The sequence below is a fragment of the Podarcis cretensis genome, assembly GCF_951804945.1.
Source record: "Podarcis cretensis genome assembly, chromosome: 16".
NCBI classification, from domain to species: domain Eukaryota; kingdom Metazoa; phylum Chordata; class Lepidosauria; order Squamata; family Lacertidae; genus Podarcis; species Podarcis cretensis.
Window position 1 is genome coordinate 3558872 of NC_137186.1, and position 21632 is coordinate 3580503.

The 21632-nt window shown below is 48.9% G+C and overlaps 1 protein-coding gene across 2 annotated transcripts in view; it reads right to left on the reverse strand.

The window, feature by feature from the left end:
* Nucleotides 1–2615: 2615 nt before the first annotated feature.
* SNX27 (sorting nexin 27) overlaps nt 2616–21632 on the reverse strand; it is a 40697-nt gene continuing 21680 nt past the window's right edge. For both annotated transcript variants that reach the window (XM_079958103.1, XM_079958102.1), the window contains exons 3-13: nt 18372–18564; nt 16207–16271; nt 13187–13291; nt 11013–11091; nt 9554–9717; nt 7367–7456; nt 6342–6491; nt 6075–6203; nt 5778–5837; nt 4149–4211; nt 2616–2850 (exon numbers count right to left, since the gene is read on the reverse strand). In XM_079958103.1, coding sequence (XP_079814229.1) covers nt 2803–2850; nt 4149–4211; nt 5778–5837; nt 6075–6203; nt 6342–6491; nt 7367–7456; nt 9554–9717; nt 11013–11091; nt 13187–13291; nt 16207–16271; nt 18372–18564 — 1146 coding nt within the window. In that variant the 3' untranslated portion in view covers nt 2616–2802. The remainder of the gene's footprint in view (nt 2851–4148; nt 4212–5777; nt 5838–6074; nt 6204–6341; nt 6492–7366; nt 7457–9553; nt 9718–11012; nt 11092–13186; nt 13292–16206; nt 16272–18371; nt 18565–21632) is intronic.

Sequence of the window (21632 nt, forward strand, 5' to 3'; positions counted from 1 at the left end):
CTGGCATATACACTGTAGCTTCCTACTCTCTGGACTCACAGATGTCCATGGAGGCGCAGGTCAATTCTGTGTCCAGGGCAGCTGTCTCCCAGCTCCATCTGGTATGCAGGATGAGACCCTCCCTGCCTGCAGACTGTCTCACCAGAACGGTGCATGCTCTAGTTATCTCCTGCTTGGACTACTGCAATGCGCTCTATGTGGGGCTACTTTTGAAGGTGACTTGGAAACTACAATTAAGGATTTCTTGCCCTGCTGCTCCTGGCTGGCCACAGTGGGAGAGTGAGATACAGGGCTCGATGGGCCTTTAGCCCTGCTCCGAAGGGCTTTTCTTACACTCTCAAGTCAGGTGTTGACTCTTGAACTTGTGGGGAAAGCCTCAGAAAAGCATCCAAGTGTATGTCCAGCAGCAGTGAAGTCACACCTGCTTGGGCATGATCTCACACCCTACTTTTCCATTAAGCCCAACTGCAGCCCCTACTTCTAACACGTGGGCAAATGATTTACCGTATTTTTAGCTCCATAAGATGCACTTTTTCCCTCCTAAAAAGGGGAAATGTCTGTGCATCTTATGGAGCGGATGTGTGGTCAATCGCTGGCTCCCTTTCCGGCCACGGCCCCTTGCCCAGGCCTTCATTGTTGAATGTTCTGCAGATGGAGGCTATTTGTTTCCACAGCGACATGTGATTGGCTGATTAGATTATCTGTCTGGAAACTGTAAAAACGGCTCCCTTTCCTTTCCTAAAGAAGTTGCACAACTTTGAGCTGATCCTCAAAAAAGGGGCTTTTCCCCTTTGCAAAAGAAGCTGCACAACTTTGAACTGATCCCACGAAAAAACGGGGCTTTCCCCCTTTCCCCCTCTAAAAACTAGATGCGTCTTATGGTCAGGTGTGTCTTATGGAGCGAAAAATATGGGTAGCTCCTCTGCCTACAGTATGTGCCTCAAAGCTGTGACCATGGGACCAGTCTTCTCCAGACACTGGGCAAATGCACACACCCCACCCTGCTTTCCCTGCTCTGGAAGCCTGGCCGAGAACGGGCCACCACTCCGGCTTGCTCGGCCATCATCTCCCGTGTTGTTTTGGAGGCCGGAAACTGGCCTGCAATTGACCCAGCCCCACCACTCTTGGTACGCCTCCTTGCAGGAAATCTCGAGCCACAAATGCTTTGAAAGAAAGATGGGGAAGACACGGCTTCTCGACTTGGCCACATTTGCACCACACATTCAAAGCGCTATGACACCACTTTAAACCAAAGCTTTCAACTTTTCCCTCTTCTTGCGTAGAATCCTATTCGGAATAAGGGAATTTCCCTTTGAAAAAGGGAAACGTTGACAGCTATGCTTTAAACAGTCACGGTTCCCCCTCCCAAAGAATCCTGGGAAGCAGCGATTTCCGGAGTGCCTTGGGAAGAGGGACTGACTGTTAAAACACCCTGGAAATTGTAGTTCTGGGAGGGGAATAGGGCAGAACTCTCGAGCTGCCGATCATGGCTGTGCTGGATAGCAGTTCAAGCAACAACCATGTTTCCATGATGGTGGGTTCTAATCTTGTAAGGAGGGAGGGTGGAATTTTCTTTCACCTCCTCTTCTCATCCAGCCCCTCTTTGCTCAATTTTAAATGCATGACGGTGACACTGAGAAAATCTCAAATGCCACAAGGGTGGGGGTGACAGAGGGAGTAGGTGTTATAAGCCCGGAATATCCAAGGCACCCAGATGCAATTATTAAATTTAAACACCGCCCCCCCACAAAAAAACCCCAACAAAATCTTCAAGCTGAAATTCCAGAATTACAAACACAACTTGGATGTTTCAATCCAGTTGGAACCAAAAGTGTTTTTCCTGAAATGCTTTGTCCAGAGACTTCCCCCCACTTCTCCTGCCGACATCCCAAAACGCAGCCACAAAAACAGGGGGAAGAAATTCTCTCTCTCTCACACACACACACATTTAAAAGGGGCTTCAAGCACTGAAATTCAAACTTCTTTCATGGTTTCATAATGTGGGATTGGACGATGATGGCATTTGAAATTTGTTTCGGCTCCATTTAATTCCTATGAATGAGCGCAAAGGCAGCTCCTTTAATGCTGTTTTCCATTCCCGCCCCCTCTCTTCCTGGTTCCAGATTTATTTATTTTTTACAAGAGGAAAAAGAAGCACCACCATGACAAATTCCGGAGGAAGGAAAACTCCGTGTAGAAATGTAAGCATTCTGAAAGTTAAATGGCCGCCGAGATGAAATTATATATATATGTATATACGTGTGTGATAGTTTGTATATATAATTTTTTTTTTACATACATACATATATATGTCCAAACAGTGCAAATGGATGTACATTTCTATATCCAGTTTGTTTAAAAAAAAAAAAAAGGAAAAGGAAAGAACAGAAAAAAACCCTCAGCAGAGTCCATCTTTGAACAACAGGAAGGGGGGCAAACTGTGGGGGGGAGAAGACCCCCCCCCCATAATTTTCAGTGGTAAGAAACGGGATTCCCTGCTCCCACCTCCCTCTCTTCCCACCCTTCCTGCTTCCAACAGCTTGGCTGGATCTCTGCCTGCCCCCCCGCCCCCCCCAGTTGATTTAACATGAAATTCACAAATGGTATTATTAATATTTAGTTTTAAGGGCTTTAATACAATAAACCATTTCCCCCTCTCTCTTTTTCGTTTTTAAAAGTGTTAATTTTCAGGAAGGGGGGGGCGGGGAAAGGGATAATACGTTTTGCTTCTCGGTCTGTCTGTCTGTGTGTGTGTGTGTGTCTGTGTGTGGTTGTCTGTTTTTGTCCATGGCGGCCGCGAGGCTAAGTCGTAATGTCTCTGTGCTGTGTCCGCATCATCTGAAAGATGTTCTGGAAAGGAGACCAAAAGAGAGAGAACGACGGCTGAGATACCAAGAGAAGCAATGGAAAAAGTGATCTACGGACACAGACCCTCACCACAAAATCTGCCTTGCGAAAGCATTCCTGGTGAACGCTGACAAACTCCTCGGAAGGGGCTTTCATGGGCACCTTAAGTGGCGGGGGAACAGCAGGAGGCGAAAGTTAATAAAAGGAGGTTGGCCGGCTGGCCAGCAGACCAAGGTCCTCAGCTTGGGCTCAGGCACACACCGCCTTGCCCTGGAGTGATGGAAAGTCAGTTTCCCCAGGCAAAGAAACTACAAATCCCAAGATTCCAGGCAGGAAAAGTGATACCGGGCATGCTCAGAAGAGCACTTTCAAAGCAGGGATTGGGGGAGTACCACCCGTGGTGCACAGATGATGTTGGGATTCCCAAATCCTTGACCACTGGGCCACGCCAATTACCACTTCAACTGCAAATTATTATTATGCTAAGCCCACAATGTATGCACGTTAAACTCGTGCGCATTCAGCTTGACATGTATGGCGGGAAATATATAAATAAAGGGGGGCGGAAAGAGAGCAGGGTTCTGGGGAAAATGACTTTGGCAACCCCACCCACCAATGAACCCAACCTGCTTTGGCTGTTTGCACTTTTGGCCTTAGGCGCAATCCCCAGAATGGAACCAACTCCCGCAGTAAGCTGCAGGCTTCACTTTATTAATAATATTAAAGGTAAAGGGACCCCTAACCATTAGGTCCAGTCGTGACCGACTCTGGGGTTGCGGCGCTCATCTCGCTTTACTGGCCGAGGGAGCCGGTGTACAGCTTCCGGGTCATGTGGCCAGCAGGACTAAGCCACTTCTGGTGAGCCAGAGCAGTGCACGGAAACGCCGTTTACCTTCCCACCGGAGTGGTACCTATTTATCTACTTGCACTTTGACGTGCTTTTAAACTGCTAGGTTGGCAGGAGCAGGGACCGAGCAACGGGAGCTCACCACGTCGCGGGGATTCGAACCGCCGACCTTCTGATCGGCAAGCCCTAGGCTCTGTGGTTTAGACCACAGCGCCACCCGTGTCCCTATTAATATTATTAGCAACACTTAGAAACTCATGTTTTGAGCCAGATCAAGTCTTGGAAGACGTCTCGGCCCAGTTTGAGACGGGGCACCTCTCTGAAGCAGACCAGAGAGTGGGGTTAGCTCTTCCCAACCTCAAACACGTTCCGCACAACGCGGAAAAGAAGCAGAGCTCTTATCCTGCACTTGCGCTTGAAAACTGGGGGGTTGGGAGGGTCCTCATCCCCTTACCTTGCTGCACATGTTGTCTTTACTGCAGTTCTTGTTATCCTTGTCTGTCGCCTCTTCCTCCACCTTTGAAAGGACAGGATTGTTTTAAGAGGAAGTATGGAAGCGAGCGGCGGCCAATCAGCTCCAGGAGCAGAGGTGTCAGCCCCGCCTCTTCCTCCACCCTTCCAATCAAACCTCTTGAGGTCCACCTTGACAGATCGCTTGTCTTCCCCAAACCAGGCGCACCTCCAAATGGGCTCTGACCACCTGCACTGTTCCTGCCAGCCCCAACGTCACATGGCTATGCCAGCAGGGGATTGTGGGAGTCCGAAACATCTGGAGGTGCACTAGGTGGGGTGGGAAGACTAAGGAGGCAACCAGGAATTTGGAGGCAGTGTTCCACTGGCTCCCAGCAATAATAAAAATGGCAGCTCTTCCAGTTCTTGGCTTGCACGTGCCACATAAGAGCCCTGAAGCTAGATGAGGCCAACGGGCTCTTCTAATTCAACAGCTTCTTCCTCATGGTGGGTAAACAGATTCTTCCAGCAAGTCCACAGGTGGGGCTTAGGGCCCTCATAATTACGGGACTGCCTCTCCTGGTCTGCCCCACAAAGGACCTTAAGGTCCATGAATAACCATAGCTTAGAGGTCCCGGGCCCTAAGGAGGCCAGACTATCCTCCCCCAGGGCCAGGGCCTTCTCAGTGATGGCTCCGACCTGGTGGAATGCTCTGTCCCATGAGACTAGGGCCCTGCAGGATTTAACCTCCTTCCGTTGGGCCTGTAAGACAGAGCTATTCCACCTGGCCTTTAATTTGAATTCAGCCTGATCTTTTATTTCCCTTCTCTTCCCTCCCCCTCCCCTTTTATGAAGATCACCCGCTCTGAGACCCCACAGCTAATTCTCCCCTGGTCTCCTCACTGGCCCAAGTAGGACCAGTTCAGCCAGCTAGCCCTGGGGATTATCCAATGCTTATTTCCCCTAAATTGATTCTTGATTTTTATTGTTATTCGTGTTTTTATACTGTATTTTATGCTGCTTCTACAATTAGGTGTTTAAAATTTGTTGTTAGCCGCCCTGAGCCCGGTTTTTGAACTGGGAAGGGCAGAATATAAATAAAAAATTATTTTGATGATGATGGTGATGAAGGCAAGAGCCCTCCACACTGTTACTCATAAGACAAGCCCTACCGGATCAGGCCAGAGAGGGACCACCTAGTCCCGCATCCTGTTCGCAAAATAGCCAACCAGATGCTCTAGTACAGCATTTCTCAACCTGTGGGTCCCCAGATGTTGTTGAACTACAACTCCCATCACCCCTAGCTAGCAAGGCCAGAGCTCAGGGATGATGGGAGTTGTAGTCCAACAATATCTGGGGACCCACAGGTGGAGAAACGCTGCTCTAATAGGAACCCTGCAAGCAGGAACCAGCCAAGCACAAGACAGCGATAGACATGAACAGGGTCTCTGCCCTCTCCCGAAAGGAGCATCTCTTAGTGGCTGCTGCAGAACCACTTTGCAAAACCCTTTCCCAACCTGGCAGACAAGTTTTGCCAGTCTTGCACACTGAGAACCGTAGGGAAGATATCTCCTTGTGGAAGGCAAAAACACGCTTTGCATCACCATAAATGGTGCCAAACGGGACTCCTCACCTCTTTCCGCCACTTGAGCTCGCAGAACACTCGCTCGAAACATTCGTGCATGTAGTTAAACTGGAATGGGGTGGGAGAGAGAGAAAGAGAAAACACAACCATCTCTCAGGGCTGAGGGTTTGCACCTCTCATTCGGCTCCGCCATCCCAGCCGCAGCTGAACCAACCAGACGCCTCTTCCCCCCAAAAGGTCAGAGGCTGGTGCCCCCTGGTGGCAGCTCCAAAAGCATCACTAGATATTCCGTGCCCCTGCCGCCTCCCCGATGCCTCGCTGTCTTCCCCGTCGGCCCACACTCACGTAAGGGGTGAAGATCTTCACCCAGCGTGGCTTCTTTTCCCCCCGTGCGTATTCGAAGCAGAACGCCATGCCCTCCTCGTCGGTGTCCCATCGCTGCATCTCGTCCCATTCGAAGGCTATTACCTGGTTCTGAGAGAGCGGAGAGAGGGCGGAGGTGTCATCGAGAGGGAACGAAGACCTCCATGGGTGTGGGGGCCTTTCAGCCGCTCTCGCCCCACTGCGGAGACCCACCCCAACCGCCCCAGCCAGGGACCCCTGGCGGCTGACCTCTAGCTGACCCTCCTCGGTGCAGGCATGGAGTTTAAAGTGCTTGATGCTGATGGCTGTGATCACGTGACCCTTCCGCCGCGAGTCGCAGGAGCAGTGCGGGAAGATGATCTCGTTGTAACCCTCGCAGGTCCGCAGCATGTTCAGGTACTGCAGGGGAGGAGGCCGCAGGAAGTGAGGGGGGGGATAGAGGATGCACCCTCCCTGCTTTCTAATCTGATTGGCTGAAAGGCCCGCCAATCAAGCACAGTCAGCGCTGCTCCCACATCCCGCTTCTTAGGGTTAATTATAAAGCGATGCTTGCCCATTTATGTGCTCATTTAAGAGGATTTAAAAGCCTCGATAAAATGCTTCCCAACCCTGTCCACCCAATACTGGAACAGTAAAATAATTAACGGCGTATCGGCTTGTAATTCATTTCACTCAATTTTAACTCTTCTATCTAAAAGTAATTTTTTGTGTACAGTTCTCTCCCCTTTTTCCTTTATCGGCTTCCTACTTACCCTTCTCTTTTAATAGATTAAAATCAATAAAAAGTTCGACTATATTAGGAAAGCATAACCAGCATTAGACTAAACGTCTTTGAAAACGCCAACGTTAAAATTGGCAAAGGCACAAAACGAGGCTGTCCTCTCTCACTGCTGCTCTTGGCTATTCATTACTAGGGAACCTCCGGCAGCAGCGGCGAGGGAGGTTTTCAGACATTAAGGGCTATGAAACGCACAACATAAAATCAGTTTATTTGCAGATGGTGCCGCTCTTTTGATTTCCGATCCAATCCCATCCATCGCCAAGATTAAAACTTTATTAACTCGATGCAGTCAACGTGATCAATTCTAAACATGAAATACCAATCAAAAGAGAGGGAAAGGATCTTAAAAACTCAAGTTACAAAATTCCGCATACGATATAGGAAAGGCATTTCGCTGCTTCCAGGCGCTACAGCCCAGCAGGCGGGAACAGCAAAGCCCACATCCCAGAATGCCTTTCTCTGAATGGGGGGGGGGGTAGGGGCCTTCCCTTACCATGACCATCTTCCGTTGCTCACAGAGCTTCTGCAGCTGGTAGGACTTCTCCTCGGCTTTAATGTACCCCTTCTTCACGTCATCAACAGCCTGGATGACATAAGAAGCATTCAGAGACCGGCCTGGTTCTTCGACTAGGGTCAACGCCAGTATTTTTTGTTTCTCCTTGGCTCGGCTACCACAATATCACCCGGGTGTGCCTAGACCAGTTTTGATCACCCTCCATTCCACTCCACTGTCGATCTCCGTGTTTTGCTTCAAACGCCACGCCAGCTCCTGACGTCCTGTCATTAGGATTTCCAAGTTTCTAGTCCTTATGCTTAAAGCCCTAAACGGCCTTGGTCCAGTATATCTGAAGGAGCGTATCCACCCCCATCGTTCTGCCCGGACACTGAGGTCCAGCTTCAAGGGCCTTCTGGCGGCTCCCTCCCTGCGAGAAGCCAAGTTACAGGGAACCAGGCAGAGAGCCTTCTCGGTGGTGGCGCCTGCCCTGTGGAACGCCCTCCCAACAGATGTCAGAGAGTACAACAAATACCAGACTTCTAGACGACATCTGAAGGCATCTGAAGGCAGTTTGATGCATTACTGTATTTTAATATTGTGTTGGAAGCTGCCCAGAGTGGCTGGGGAAGCCCAGCCAGATGGGTGGGGTATACATAATAAATTATTACTACTACTACTACTACTATTATTATTATTATTATTATTATTATTATTATTATTATTATTATTATTATTATATAAAGGTATTTTTAATAGGCATCCTATGACCGCCTGACATACAGTCTAGATTTTGATTCTGTGTCTTTCAGCTTTATTAATCTGCACTGTTATTAGTTTTATCAAAGGTAACTGCTGATTGTTATAGAATGTTTTAATGGTCTGCTGACTGCCTGTAAAGAAAGCAAAGTTCAGGTAACTCGCAATTTACTTACATTTTACTTTTGCAATTGCAGCTTTGTGGGGGTGGGGCGTAATAAATAAATAAATGGAGAGTGGAGGAAATCCACTCTGCATTTATTTATTCCACACACACACACACACACACACCTGCACTAATATGCAATGGCAGCACCTGAGTCCCCATGCCACTTTCCCAAAGCCAGGTGGGCAAGGTGCTGGACTTCTGGCCCTGCCACCTCCTTCCCAAAGGCAAGCAAGCAGCCCTGCACCCTTGCAGTGAGTGGGCCCAGTTCCAGGGGTTCCTGGCTTTGCACCATTTTGCTCATATGCGCAGTAGGCAGGGACATAAACCCCTGTGTAAGATGCGAGTCACTTGTAGTACAGTGGGCGCTCGGGTTGCGAACGTGATCCGTGCAGGAGGCACGTTCGCAACCCACAGGGTTCGCAACCCGCAGTGCTGCGTCTGCACACACACGGGTTGCGATTCGACGCTTCTGCGCATGCGCAAAGTGCAATTTAGCGCCTCTGCACATGTGCGACCGCCAAAACCCAGAAGTAACCCGTTCTGGTACTTCCAGGTTTCGGCGCGTCCATAACCCGAAAAAAAGCAACCTGAAGTTTCTGTAACCCGAGGTATGACTGTACAGTGGGGCCTCGCAAGACGAAATGAATCCATTCCGCGACTCTCTTCGTCTTGCGGTTTTTTCGTCTTGCGAAGCAAGCCCATTAGCGGTTTAGCGGATTAGCGCTATTAGCGGCTTAGGGGCTTAGTGGATCAGCTGTTAAGCGGCTCAGCGGATCAGCTGATAAGCGGCTTAGCGGATCAGCTGATAAGCGGCTTAGCGGCTTAGAAAAGGGGGGAGAGGGGAAAAAACCCGCAGGAACTCGCAAGACATTTTCGTCTTGCGAAGCAAGCCCATAGGAAATTCGTTTTGCGAAGCACCTCCAAAACCCTTTCGTCTAGCGGGTTTTCCGTCTTGCGAGGCATTCGTCTTGCGGGGCACCACTGTATTCTGAAAGAGGGAGGAAAACCTCTCTGCCCACTGTCACTATGCCATGTATAATTTTAAGCACTTCTGTTCATGCTACCCCAGCTGCCTTTTACCTCCTTCTCCCGCTCCCTGGAAAGATTGCAACTGACATGTCGCATATGGTCCTCTCGTGTCTCTACAGGCACTGTGCGTGTGAGACCCTCTGCAATCCGGGGGCGCCTTCAAAAAGGAGACGGGCAGACACACATACACAAAGACCGTGTGAGCACAGAGACCGCCCGAGGGCGCCCACCTGGTGGAAGAAATAGGTGACCGCCAGGTCGTTGTCGTTCAGAAGGACCTCCTCCTCCGTGGTGAAGAGCCACTTCCGGATCGTCAGGCAGGTCCCTGGCACGGCCGAGGTGTAGTTCTGCACGTAGAGCTTGTGGGGAAACTCGTTGGGCGCCAGCTTCCGCACTGTGGGGGGGGATGCAGAAATGTGAAGGGGAGGAGGAGGAGGAGGAAGTGAAGGATTGGTACCACATATGCAGAGGGTGCTCATTTAATAATAATAATAATAATAAATTTTATTTATATCCCGCCCTCCCCAGCCGAAGCTGGGCTCAGGGCGGCTAACAACAATCAAAATAATCCAACGATTCTAAAAACATTTCATTATAAAAATTAATTAAAATCAAATTGATGGCAACCATTAAGCAAAATTCTGTGCAGATTGCCAGAGGAGGGGGGTCAGGCTGCGCCCTGACCAAAGGCCTGGTGGAACAGCTCTGTCTTACAGGCCCTGCGGAAAGATATCAAGTCCCGCAGGGCCCTAGTCTCTTGTGACAGAGCGTTCCACCAGATTGGAGCTGCGGCCGAGAAGGCCCTGGCTCTAATTGAGGCCAGCCTAACCTCTCTGTGGCCTGGGATCTTCAAGATGTTTTTATTTACAGACCGTAAGTTCCTCTGTGGGACATGCCAGGAGAGGCAGTCCCATAGGTACGAGGGTCCTAGGCCGTATAGGGCTTTAAAGGTTAAAACCAGCACCTTAAACCTGATCCTGTACTCCACTGGGAGCCAGTGCAGCTGGTATAGTACCGAATGAATGTGATCTCGCAGCGAAGACCCCGTAAGGAGTCTCGCCGCGGCATTCTGCACCCGCTGGAGTTTCTGGATCAGTCTCCCCCCACGGATCCATAGACAAAGATGCCTAAACTCAAACCAGATCCTTTTAAACTATTTCACTGCCTAATTCCAGTGGGTGGCCCTGAATTACAATATTCTGGGTTGTGGGGAGAGAGAAAAGCTCATTTACCGTATTTTTCGCTCTGTAAGACGCACTTTTTCCCTCCTAAAAAGTAAGGGGAAATGTGTGTGCGTCTTATGGAGCGAATGCAGGCTGTGCAGCTATCCCAGAAGCCAGAACAGCGAGAGGGATTGCTGCTTTCACTGCACAGCGATCCCTCTTGCTGTTCTGACTTCTGGGATTCAGAATATTTTTTTTCTTGTTTTCCTCCTCCAAAAACTAGGTGCATCTTATGGTCGGGTGTGTCTTATAGAGCGAAAAATATGGTACTTCCTCCGCAACGTGTAGAATCTTATAAAGGTATCATGCATTTCCCCCCACTTAGCAGTTTCTCGTTTTTTCTGGATTTTGTCTGCTGCTTGAGCTTTTCCCTCCTAGGGAAGGGGGTCAAGGAAATCTCTGAACATGCAGAAGAAAAACACACACCCCACACACTCTGAACCTCCCACCCGGCTTCAGGCCTCACCAAATGAGTGATTGATCACTTCAAACAAGGCAAAGTAGTTGGCGGTTGTGCTGTCCATCCCAACTTTGGCAGCAACAGCCTGGAGGGCAAGAAGAGGGAGAAGAGAAAGAATAAGCATCAGACAAACTGGGGGGGGGGGCGGTGTTTAATCCCTGGGACAGCGCAAGGCACAGCAGGGCTGCCTCTGGGCACACGACTACCCCTTCAAGGGATGCTAATACACACACAGAACGGCTGGCAGGGTTGTCGCTTGCAGAACACTCTTCCATCTTTGGTGCCCTTGGGTTTCATTATTCTGGTCTCATCAATAAATATCTCAAATTATATCAATAAACAGCTCAAATAGCTCAAATCGCCTGTTCAGGCCTTCCCACCACTGTCGCCACTGAGTACACGGGCTGATAATGTGAAAGCTGGTCAGTCTACAGACATTAGCTGCAGCTGGGATTTCAACTGCCCAGCAGTGGAAAAGCTTTCAGACAATCTACCTCTGTCTTTGTGTCACATACGAACGTATGGACTTTGGCTATAGCAGGGGGAAATAACATCAATTGCAGACCTCCAGAAGGACAGAGGACTCAGAACGCTTTTATGTCAGCTGGTGGGAATTTATTTCTTATGGTTTGGACGCAGTGTGATGAAATGCCCTGCTGTTGCACCTTTGGGTTGTTAGTAAAGGTCATTATGTTACAATAAAAACATGAATAAAAAACCCCTCTCAAGTCAGTATTTATCTATATATACACACACTGGTAGATTACATTATATGTGTCAATTCTCTACATTCTGTCACGCTGACCAAGTGACAGGGCTGAATGCAGACAGGGGCTCACTCTGTTAGCCAAGATGTTTTCATTTGCTTTTAATGCTGTGGCCCACCCTGGCACCTTGGAGCAGTGTATCCCAACTTTGGGTCTCCAGCTGTTTTGGGACTACAATTCCCATCATCCCTGGCCACTGGTCCTGCTAGCTAGGGATGATGGGAGTTGTAGTCCCAAAACAGCTGGAGACCCAAGGTTGAGTAACCCTACCTTAGAGTGAATGGCGAGTAATAAATTAATAAGTAATAATCATAATAGGTTCCACTGTACCTTAGGGCTGTTTGTAAAGGTTCTTATGTTACAACAGTAATAGTAATAATAATAATGATCATGATGATGAAGAAAAGTGGGTGAGCTGTTAATTCTCAAGCCAGACTCTGAGGCCAGAGGCATGAAGCCTGACCCAACCCCCACATCTGCTTGCTATTTTAGAGCAGCGGTTCTCAACCTGTGGGTCCCCAGATGTTGTTGGACTACAACTCCCATCATCCCTGAGCTCTGGCCTTGCTAGCTAGGGGTGATGGGAGTTGTAGTTCAACAACATCAGGGGACCCACAGGTTGAGAAAGGCTGTTTTAGAGCAAGGACAAAACAAAAAAAATTCCTTCCAGTAGCACCTTAAAGACCAACTAAGTTAGTTCTTGGTATGAGCTTTCGTGTGCATGCACACTTCTTCAGATACACTGGCATGCACACTTCTTCAGATACACGGACTGTATCTGAAGCAAGGAGCAAGGACTGAGTGCAGCTTCTTCTTGCAAAGTGATTCAGGCTTTGGAGGTGGTTAGGTCAGCTCTTTGCAATTCAGCCAGTTTCAATTCCCAATATTAAGGCGGTGGGGGAGGTGTGAGAGAAGGAGGAAAGGGCTGGGGCTCTGAACTGAGCAGGGGTGGGAAAGGCTGGCGACAATGGCCTGGCCTTCTAGCTTCCTCTGCTTGGCGCGGAGAGCCTGCCAAGGCCTCATTCTGCTACTGGAGACAGGCAAAGAGCCACTCATAATGGCACACCCCAGTGCAGACAGCCACGAAGGGTGCCCCACACTTCCCTTTTCGTGTCTCTCAGGGTGGAGTTTTCCCACACAAACAACTCAGTGTGTCACGTGCAGAATGGGAAGTTAAGCCCGGATATACCCTCTGTCTGAAACCCCAGACAGCTGCTGCCTGTCTGTGCAGACAATGCTGAGCTGGATGGAACAAGAGGCTGGCTCGGTAGAAGGCAGCTTCTCACATTTCTAAAAGTCTATGGAGTCTTCCTTAAAAACAAAAACAGTGCATAAAGAAATCCGAGCCTGTTTGTTTCTTCCTCTGTTGCCAGTGAGGAAAAGAATCCCTAGATGCCGCCCTGCCCTCCTCACCTGATACACCTGGTCCGTGGTGCTGTTCTTTTTGACCCGGACGGTCACTGTTGTGATGTCCGGAAGCGCCACTCTGAGCTCCACGTCTGACACGCCGTTGTAGTTCTAGGGTACAAGGGCAGAAAGATAAAGCCAGGATTTATTGTTTTTGTTTAAAGTATGCCTCTCACGCTCCAGTCCCAGGTTTTTAAGGCTGGTTTCTCCAGGGCGCAAGGAAAGGATTCTCAGCTATGAGAAGCAATGTCGCAAAGAGAGGGGGAGAGAGGGGAGCTAATAAATTATTATTATTATTATTATTATTATTATTATTATTTATACCCCGCCCATCTGGCTGGGTTTCCCCAGCCACTCTGGGCGGCTTCCAACAAAACACTAAAATACAATAACCTATTAAACATTAAAAGCTTCCCTGAACAGGGCTGCCTTCAGATGTCTTCTAAAAGTCTGGTAGTTATTATTCTCTTTGACATCTGGTGGGAGGGCGTTCCACAGGGCGGGTGCCACCACCGAGAAGGCCCTCTGTCTGGTTCCCTGTAACCTGGCTTCTCGCAGTGAGGGAACCGCCAGAAGGCCCTCAGCGCTGGATCTCAGTGTCCGGGCTGGATGATGGAGGTGGAGACGCTCCTTCAGATATACTGGACTGAGACCGTTTAGGGGTGGGGGGGAGAGCTTTGGCCCTCCAGACGTTGCTGAACTGCAGCTCCCATCAGCCCCAGCAAGCATGCCCAATGGCTAGGGGTGATGGGAGACGTAGTTCAGCAACATCTAGACGGCCAAGGATTCCCTGCACCTAGTCAAGTGGAACTCTGCATTATCAAACTGGACTCTTTCCTACCATGAGAGGCTGGGGGAATCGAGCCGGCCTAAAAAGGTATGGGACAGCCACCGGTCTGGAAAAGCCTTTGGTCCCACCATAATGAGAGGACGGTGGACTGTGGCTTCCCTGTATCATGGGAGACACCCTTCTGCACAATTCTTTAGAAGTACAGTTGTATCTCAGGTTAAGAACTTAATTCATTCCGGAGGTCTGTTCTTAACCTGAAACTGTTCTTAACCTGAAGCACCACTTTAGCTAATGGGGCCTCCTGCTGCTGCTGCGCCGCTGCTGCATGATTTCTGTTCTCATCCTGAAGGAAAGTTCTTAAACCGAGGTACTATTTCTGGGTTAGCGGAGTCTGTAACCTGAAGCGTATGTAACCTGAAGCGTATGTAACCCGAGGTACCACTGTATAGGTAAAGGTAAAGGGACCCCTGACCATTAGGTTCAGTCGTGACCGACTCTGGGGTTGCGGCGCTCATCTCGCTTTACTGGCCGAGGGAGCCGGCGTACAGCTTCCAGGTCATGTGGCCAGCAGGACTAAGCCGCTTCTGGCGAACCAGAGCAGTGCACGGAAATGCCGTTTACCTTCCTGCCGGAGCGGTACCTATTTATCTACTTGCACTTTGACATGCTTTCGAACTGCTATGTTGGCAGGAGCAGGGACCAAGCAACGGGAGCTCACCCTGTCCTGATTGGCAAGTCCTAGGCTCTGTGGTTTAACCCACAATGCCACCCGCGTCCCTTATACTTTTTGAAGTATACCCTGCTCCAAAGGAGCCCGGGGCAGCAAAAGGATCGATACTAATACAACTAAGACTTCTTTAAAAAGGTTCAATACAACCTTCTAAAAAATCATTTAAAACTCATAAAAGCCATCACTTATTCTTAAAATAATTTCAGAATTTCCAGGAAGGGAACTTTCAGCTATCAAATGCCTGCGTGAACAGGGGTGGGTGGGTGGGTGTGTTCCCCACAAATGAGGAACTACCACTAAAAAAACCCTGTGACAGGTCAAGCATTCCCCCCCCCCCCGTGGCAGTGGCACCACCCACAGGCCCTCCCCTGCTGATGGCTGGACCTGAGATGGTTGATAGAGAGGAAGGTCTCTTTGAGGCGCCTGGGTCCCCAAGCCCCATGGCTCAGAAGGCTCTTTGCCTGGAGGGCCAAGCAAGTTCTTGCTCCGGAAGGGCAGCTTCTATCTACACCCACACAGGAGGCTAGCTATGCATGTACAGGTGGGGGCCTTTCCCCCCAGGACACCTTGTTCTGCTTTTCCCGTTTGTTGAGATGCATGTCCCGCTCTTCTGCCAACTATGTCCTCCGCAAAGAGGCTCAAAGTATGCCGCTCATAAAAATGAAATGAAATGTGACGGGCCAATCCACTTAAACAGAAAGCAGGAGCGTGGGTGTTAGTTTTTGAAAAACAACAACTAGGAACTCAAAACACACATGATTTCCCAACTCTCCTGAAATGCCTGGCAGGAAAAGTCATTGCTGAACTTCTCAGAGCTCTAAACACCTTGATGAGAGAAGCCGGGGATTGAACCTACAGACTTTTGTTAATTATTTATTGGGGGGGGGGGGTTTGCACTGATAGCCCACCATTTTCTGCAAAGAGCTCAAGATGGTGCGCATGGTTCTATCCCTCATCATTTAATCCCCATAACAATCCTGTGAAGTAGGTGAGGCTGAGAGGCAGCGACTGGCCTAAGGTCACCCGCTGAGTTTCATGGGCAAGTGGGGATTTGAACCCTGGTCTCCAAGGACTTAGTCCAACACCCTAAAGGTAAAGGGACCCCTGACCATGAGATCCAGTCGTGGCCGACTCTGGGGTTGCGGGGCTCATCTCGCTTTATTGGAGCCGGCGTACAGCTTCCGGGTCATGTGGCCAGCAGGACTAAGCCGCTTCTGGCGAACCAGAGCAGCGCACGGAAACGCCGTTTACCTTCTACCTATTGATCTACTTGCATTCTGACGTGCTTTCGAAATGCTAGGTTGGCAGGAACAGGGACAGAGCAACGGGAGCTCACCCCGCGGCGGGGATTCGAACCGCCGACCTTCTGATCGGCAAGTCCTAGGCTCAGTGGTTTAGACCACAGCGCCACCCAGGTCCCTGTCCAACACTCTAGGGCATACTTTAAGCATCAACTGCACATGCTCTGGCACCTCCCTTGAAGCGTCCGGTTTTTTGCTCGCCTACCTCATCTGACTCTGACAAGAACTCCTGCATGATGTCGCTTTCCCCGATGACCCGGATGGAACACACTGCAGAGGGAAGGAGAACGGCTCAGTTAACGGGCAGGAAGTTGGTACAAAAATGGTATTATACATCTGTAAGGTTATATCATATTACAAAATCTGGAAGTAAGAATTGTTGGATGAAATGTGGAGTGATGGGAAAGTACAGTCATATGTGGTGGGATTGTCTGTTAGTTAATGAATTTTGGAAACAGATTGGTATAGAAATATCGGGAACTTTGGGTAGGATGGTGGGAATATTTAAATTAATGGTTCTTATTAGTCTGAGTAGCACCGAGATAAAAACAAAAGAGGAATGTAAATGGATAAAATTGATGGTAACTGCAGCCAGACAGATTATAGCGAGAAATTGGAAAAATGCAGAAGAGTTAGAGGTGAACCAATGGAGGAAAAAACTGAATAATATTATAATTTATTATAATATCTAACTATAATATCTAATATTATAATATCTAACTGAGAAGATACACAGAATGAAAGGGTTTAAGGTCCGTGAGAAAGAGGAGGATTGGCTTGAGAAGATATTGAATTATTTGGGTAGGTTTGAACAATTTGGGGCAATTAAAATGTTAAAAGTTAAATAAACCTTGTGGATGGAGGAGTGTTAACGTATATAAAACTGTACATATGGTTGATTTGAATATGTTATTATTGATTATTTATACCCAATGTATCAGCCACCTGGGGGGTTTCACTGTTTGTGTTTTGGTTGTTGGTAAAAAAATTTAATTTTATTTTTTTAAAGTTAACGGGCAGGAAGAGGGCATTGGCAGGACAAGAGGAGGTCTCGGTCCCTGGATCGTTTTCAAGTCTCCTTGGAGTGTGGTGGGTCTACCCCACTGCCAAGCACAGACCCCCACCTGCTTATTCCAAGGCCACCCCAGAACATTTAGCCTGTAAAAAACTGGGGAGGGGACTGTATTATGTGCTTGCCAGGTGGGCTGCTAATGCAATTTATGTGAGGAGGGAGAGGGAGGTAGTGTCCCCCGCCCTTCCAGTACTGATCAAATTCACACCTCCTTAGCTACAGGACTGGGTGCTCCCAGGATAATCTTTGCACCTTCTGCCTTACCCAGACTTCCATGCCAGAGGAGGAATCTGAAGGGCTGGACAGGAGGCAAAGGCTGTTTCCTGTCGACCTCAATTCTCAAAGCTTCCAGGGCAGCCTGAGGCTCGATTAAAGAACTGTCAGGGCCAGAGATGGGCAGCCTGAGAGGCCTTCTGGATGCTCTCGGGACTACAACTCCCATCGTCATTTGCCCATGCTGGCTTCTGCGGCTGCTGGGACTTGGAGTCCAGCCACATCCGGGCGGGGCCACAGACATTTCCCAGGTGATCGATCGAATGAGGTTTAACCGGTTGCATGATTTAATGCATCTGCATGTATCTGCTTATTCTCGTAACTCTAAATAAAAAATGCACCCGCTCCGAAAAGGAATTCCTCCCCGCCAAGCCTTATAAAGAATGCCTCTTTTAAGAGCATTACTTGTTACCTTGCCCTGAAAACAGGTTCTGTTGCTCAAATTTTTTAATCTTAAATTACTGGTGCTAGTTTTTTCTTATTGACAGTTTTATTGGGTTTTATACATATATAAGCCTCTTTGAGGCTTTCTGAGTAGGTTTGTTTGCTTCATACAATCAAGTTGTGTACAGTGGTACCTCGGGTTAAGTACTTAATTCGTTCCGGAGGTCCATTCTTAACCTGAAACTGTTCTTAACCTGAAGCACCACTTTAGCTAATGGGGCCTCCTTCTGCCGCTGCACCGCGGGAGCCCGATTTCTGTTCTCATCCTGAAGCAAAGTTCTTAACCTGAAGCACTATTTCTGGGTTAGCAGAGTCTGTAACCTGAAGCGTATGTAACCCGAGGTACCACTGTATAAGTGTTTCGGAACTAAATAATAAAATAAATGCATGCAAAATCTGTGGCGTAATTCACTGCAGGGGTACTTTTAAAAATCAAATTATTAGCCTTTCTGAAACCTTTTGTTTCAGCTCCACTTCTAAGGAAGCAGCTGACCAAACGGTGGTTTGTTCAGATGAATCGGCTGTCGGTGGAGAATATGCCAACGGCCCCCTCCCTGACACACATGCTCTTCTCTGCGTACCCTTTTCCAGGTATTCCTCCAGCCCCCGCCGCCTGGCATCCAGCTGCTGCTCTGACAAGGAGAAGGGCCACTTGCCCGGCAGGCGGGGGAAGGTGAAGCTGGCAAACTCCCGCTTCAAGTTCTGGTGCAGGATGGCAAACTCGCGGTACCGCTTGGAACACAGCTGCCGGCCTGCCATGTAAACGTTGTAGACCTGGGAGGGAGGCAGGAAAAGGGCAGGGGGGGGAACAAGGTGAAGGTGAGTCCGTGTGTTGCAAACATATGATAAAACCATAAAACAGTTACAAAGAAAACATCAATTAACCACTGCCAAAGGATATACTCAGATAATTATTATTATTATTTATTATTTATACCCCGCCCATCTGACTGGGCTTCCCCAGCCACTCTAGGCGGCTTCCCAAAAAAATAATAAAATACTGTAATACATCAAACATTAAAAGCTTCCCTAAACAGGGCTGCCTTCAGATGGGGGTGGAGATGCTCCTTCAGATATACTGGACCGAGGCCGTTTAGGGCTTTAAAAGTCAGCACCAACACTTTGAATTGTGCTCAGAAACGTAATGGGAGCAAATGCAGGTCTTTCAAGATTATATGGTCTCGGCGGCCGCTCCCACTCACCAGTCCAGCTGCCGCATTCTGGATTAGTTGTAGTTTCTGGGTCACCTTCAAAGGTAGCCCCACGTAGAGCGCATTGCAGTAGTCCAAGCGGGAGATAACCAGAGCATGCACCACTCTGGCGAGGCAGTCCGCAGGCAGATAGGGTCTCAGCCTGCATACCAGATGGAGCTGATAAACAGCTGCCCTGGACACAGATTTGACCTGTGCCTCCATGGACAGCTGTGAGTCCAAAATGACTCCCAGGCTGCGCACCTGGTCCTTCAGGGGCAGAGTTACCCCATTCAGGACCAGGGAATCCTCCACACCTGCGCGCCTCCTGTCCCCCCAAAACAGTACTTCTGTCTTGTCAGGATTCAACCTCAATCTGTTAGCCGCCATCCATCCTCCAACCGCCTCCAGGCACTCACACAGGACCTTCACCGCCTTCACTGGTTCTGATTTAAAAGAGAGGTAGAGCTGGGTATCATCCGCACACTGATGAACACCCAGCCCAAACCCCCTGGTGATCTCTCCCAGCGGCTGCATGTAGATCCAGCAAAAGTGCTGGGGAAGGGCAGTAGCTCAGGGGTAGAGCAGCTGCTTTGAGTGCAGAAGGCTCCAGGTTCAATCCTGACTACATCCCCAGGTAGGGATGGGGAAAACTCCCTGCTTGAAACCCTGGAGAGCTGATACTGGTCATTGTGGACAACACTGAGCATGATGGACCGATGGCTTGAATCGGAATAAGGCTCTTTGATCCAGTTAGGGGGTCGATAAGCAGAGTGCCCCAGCTATCTCCCAGGCTGCTTACCTTGCTGTGTTTTTTAAAAAATATAATATGTTGCTGTTTGAACACCAGTTTGTGAATATTTTTCTTATCAATCAACTTTTTGTAAGCAGGAAGTTGCCTTACATCTAGACTCACATCAAGCTCAATATTGTCCACACTGGCTGGCAGAGTCTCTCCAGGAGATGGAAACTCGGACCTTCTGCCTGCAAAGCAGGTGTTTTACTGCTGAGCTGGTTTTACTTATCCACGCTCTCAAACACCCCACACATGTTCTCGTTATTCCCTCCTCTTAGCCCAGTTATGCCAAAAAAACCTTGAAGTTCTTACTATCAAAAATTCTGATTTGTTTCTTAAGGAGAATAACACAGTGTAAGTAACTGCATAATCTATAGAGATGCACTGCCCAGGGCAGGGGGGAAACAAACCTCTAATTCTGTCCGAAAATCAGATCTCCCTCCAGTACGTTATATGGTAGGGTTGCCATACGTCCGGAATTTTCTAGACACAGCCGGAATATTGCAGTCAGAAGGAGTGCCCGGGCAGAAACCGCTGAAATGTCCGGAAAAATCCAGATTTATGGCAACCAATGTTGGAAATCTAGATTTCCTTAAAAAGAGTTCAAAAACCTCATATATATTTTTTGAGATTTTGCAAAAAAAAAAAAAAAAAGTCAGCAAATTTGTGGAGACCCCTAAGTCATCAACTCCAATTTAGCACATGATCCTTTCTAAACAAGCACTTTGCCTCTCCTTGGAAATATAGTTCCTGTTTCACAAGTGGGGGGGGGAGAGGAAGGGGGTGGAAATCAATGCAACATCCGTCTTGCCCGTTCAGTGAGCAAACTTCCCCACTGTACTCAGAGCCCGTAAATAAGCTGTCTCATTCCAATTAGTGATGAGTAATTTATAGCCACACACACACACTTTCAAACTGGCACAGGCTAAAAGGTCCCAAACCCCACAAGACCAGATGGGATCTGAAGGCTTCACTGGGTCCTTTGGGAGTTTGTGGGCAGCAGGCTGCTTTGGAACAGGCCGGCACAGAAGATGGGCACACGCCCCACTCCTGCAGGGCTGGCACATGACCAGGAATAACACCGCTTTTCAATGGCTACCGAAAGACCCACGAGGGGTGAGCTATGTTTTGGAGAACGTTTGAAAGAGGCGGCGTGGAGCAGCTCTGGAATGGGGATGGGACGTCCTTGGTTCCTCCTGGGCAGAAGAAGCAGTCGGACAGAGTGTCCTCTGCAACAGAATCACCTTATCCTGGCTACTTTACTCAGTGCATAGCAGGATAAGGACAGCCGGTGGTCTTCACAGACGGGAGTCCAATGGCAAAGACGTCCCCCTGGAGTGGCCATGCAGATAACACGTTTTGCTGCACCTAGGTCGCCTTCATGCCACACACTGAAAGGACATCACTTCCCCCAAAGAATCCTGGGAGCATATTTTGTTGTTGTTGTTTCGTTGTTTAGTCGTGTCCGACTCTTCGTGACCCCATGGACCAGAGCACGCCAGGCACTCCTGTCTTCCACTGCCTCCCGCAGTTTGGTCAGACTCATGTTTGTAGCTTCGAGAACACTGTCCCACCATCTCGTCCTCTGTCGTCCCCTTCTCCTTGTGCCCTCCATCTTTCCCAACATCAGGGTCTTTTCCAGAGAGTCTTCTCTTCTCAGGAGGTGGCCAAAGTATTGGAGCCTCAGCTTCAGGATCTGTCCTTCCAGGGAGCACTCAGGGATGATTTCCTTAAGAATGGATAGGTTTGATCTTCTTGCAGTCCATGGGACTCTCAAGGGTCTCCTCCAGCACCAGAATTCAAAAGCATCCATTCTTCGGCGATCAGCCTTCTTTATGGTCCAGCTCTCACTTCCA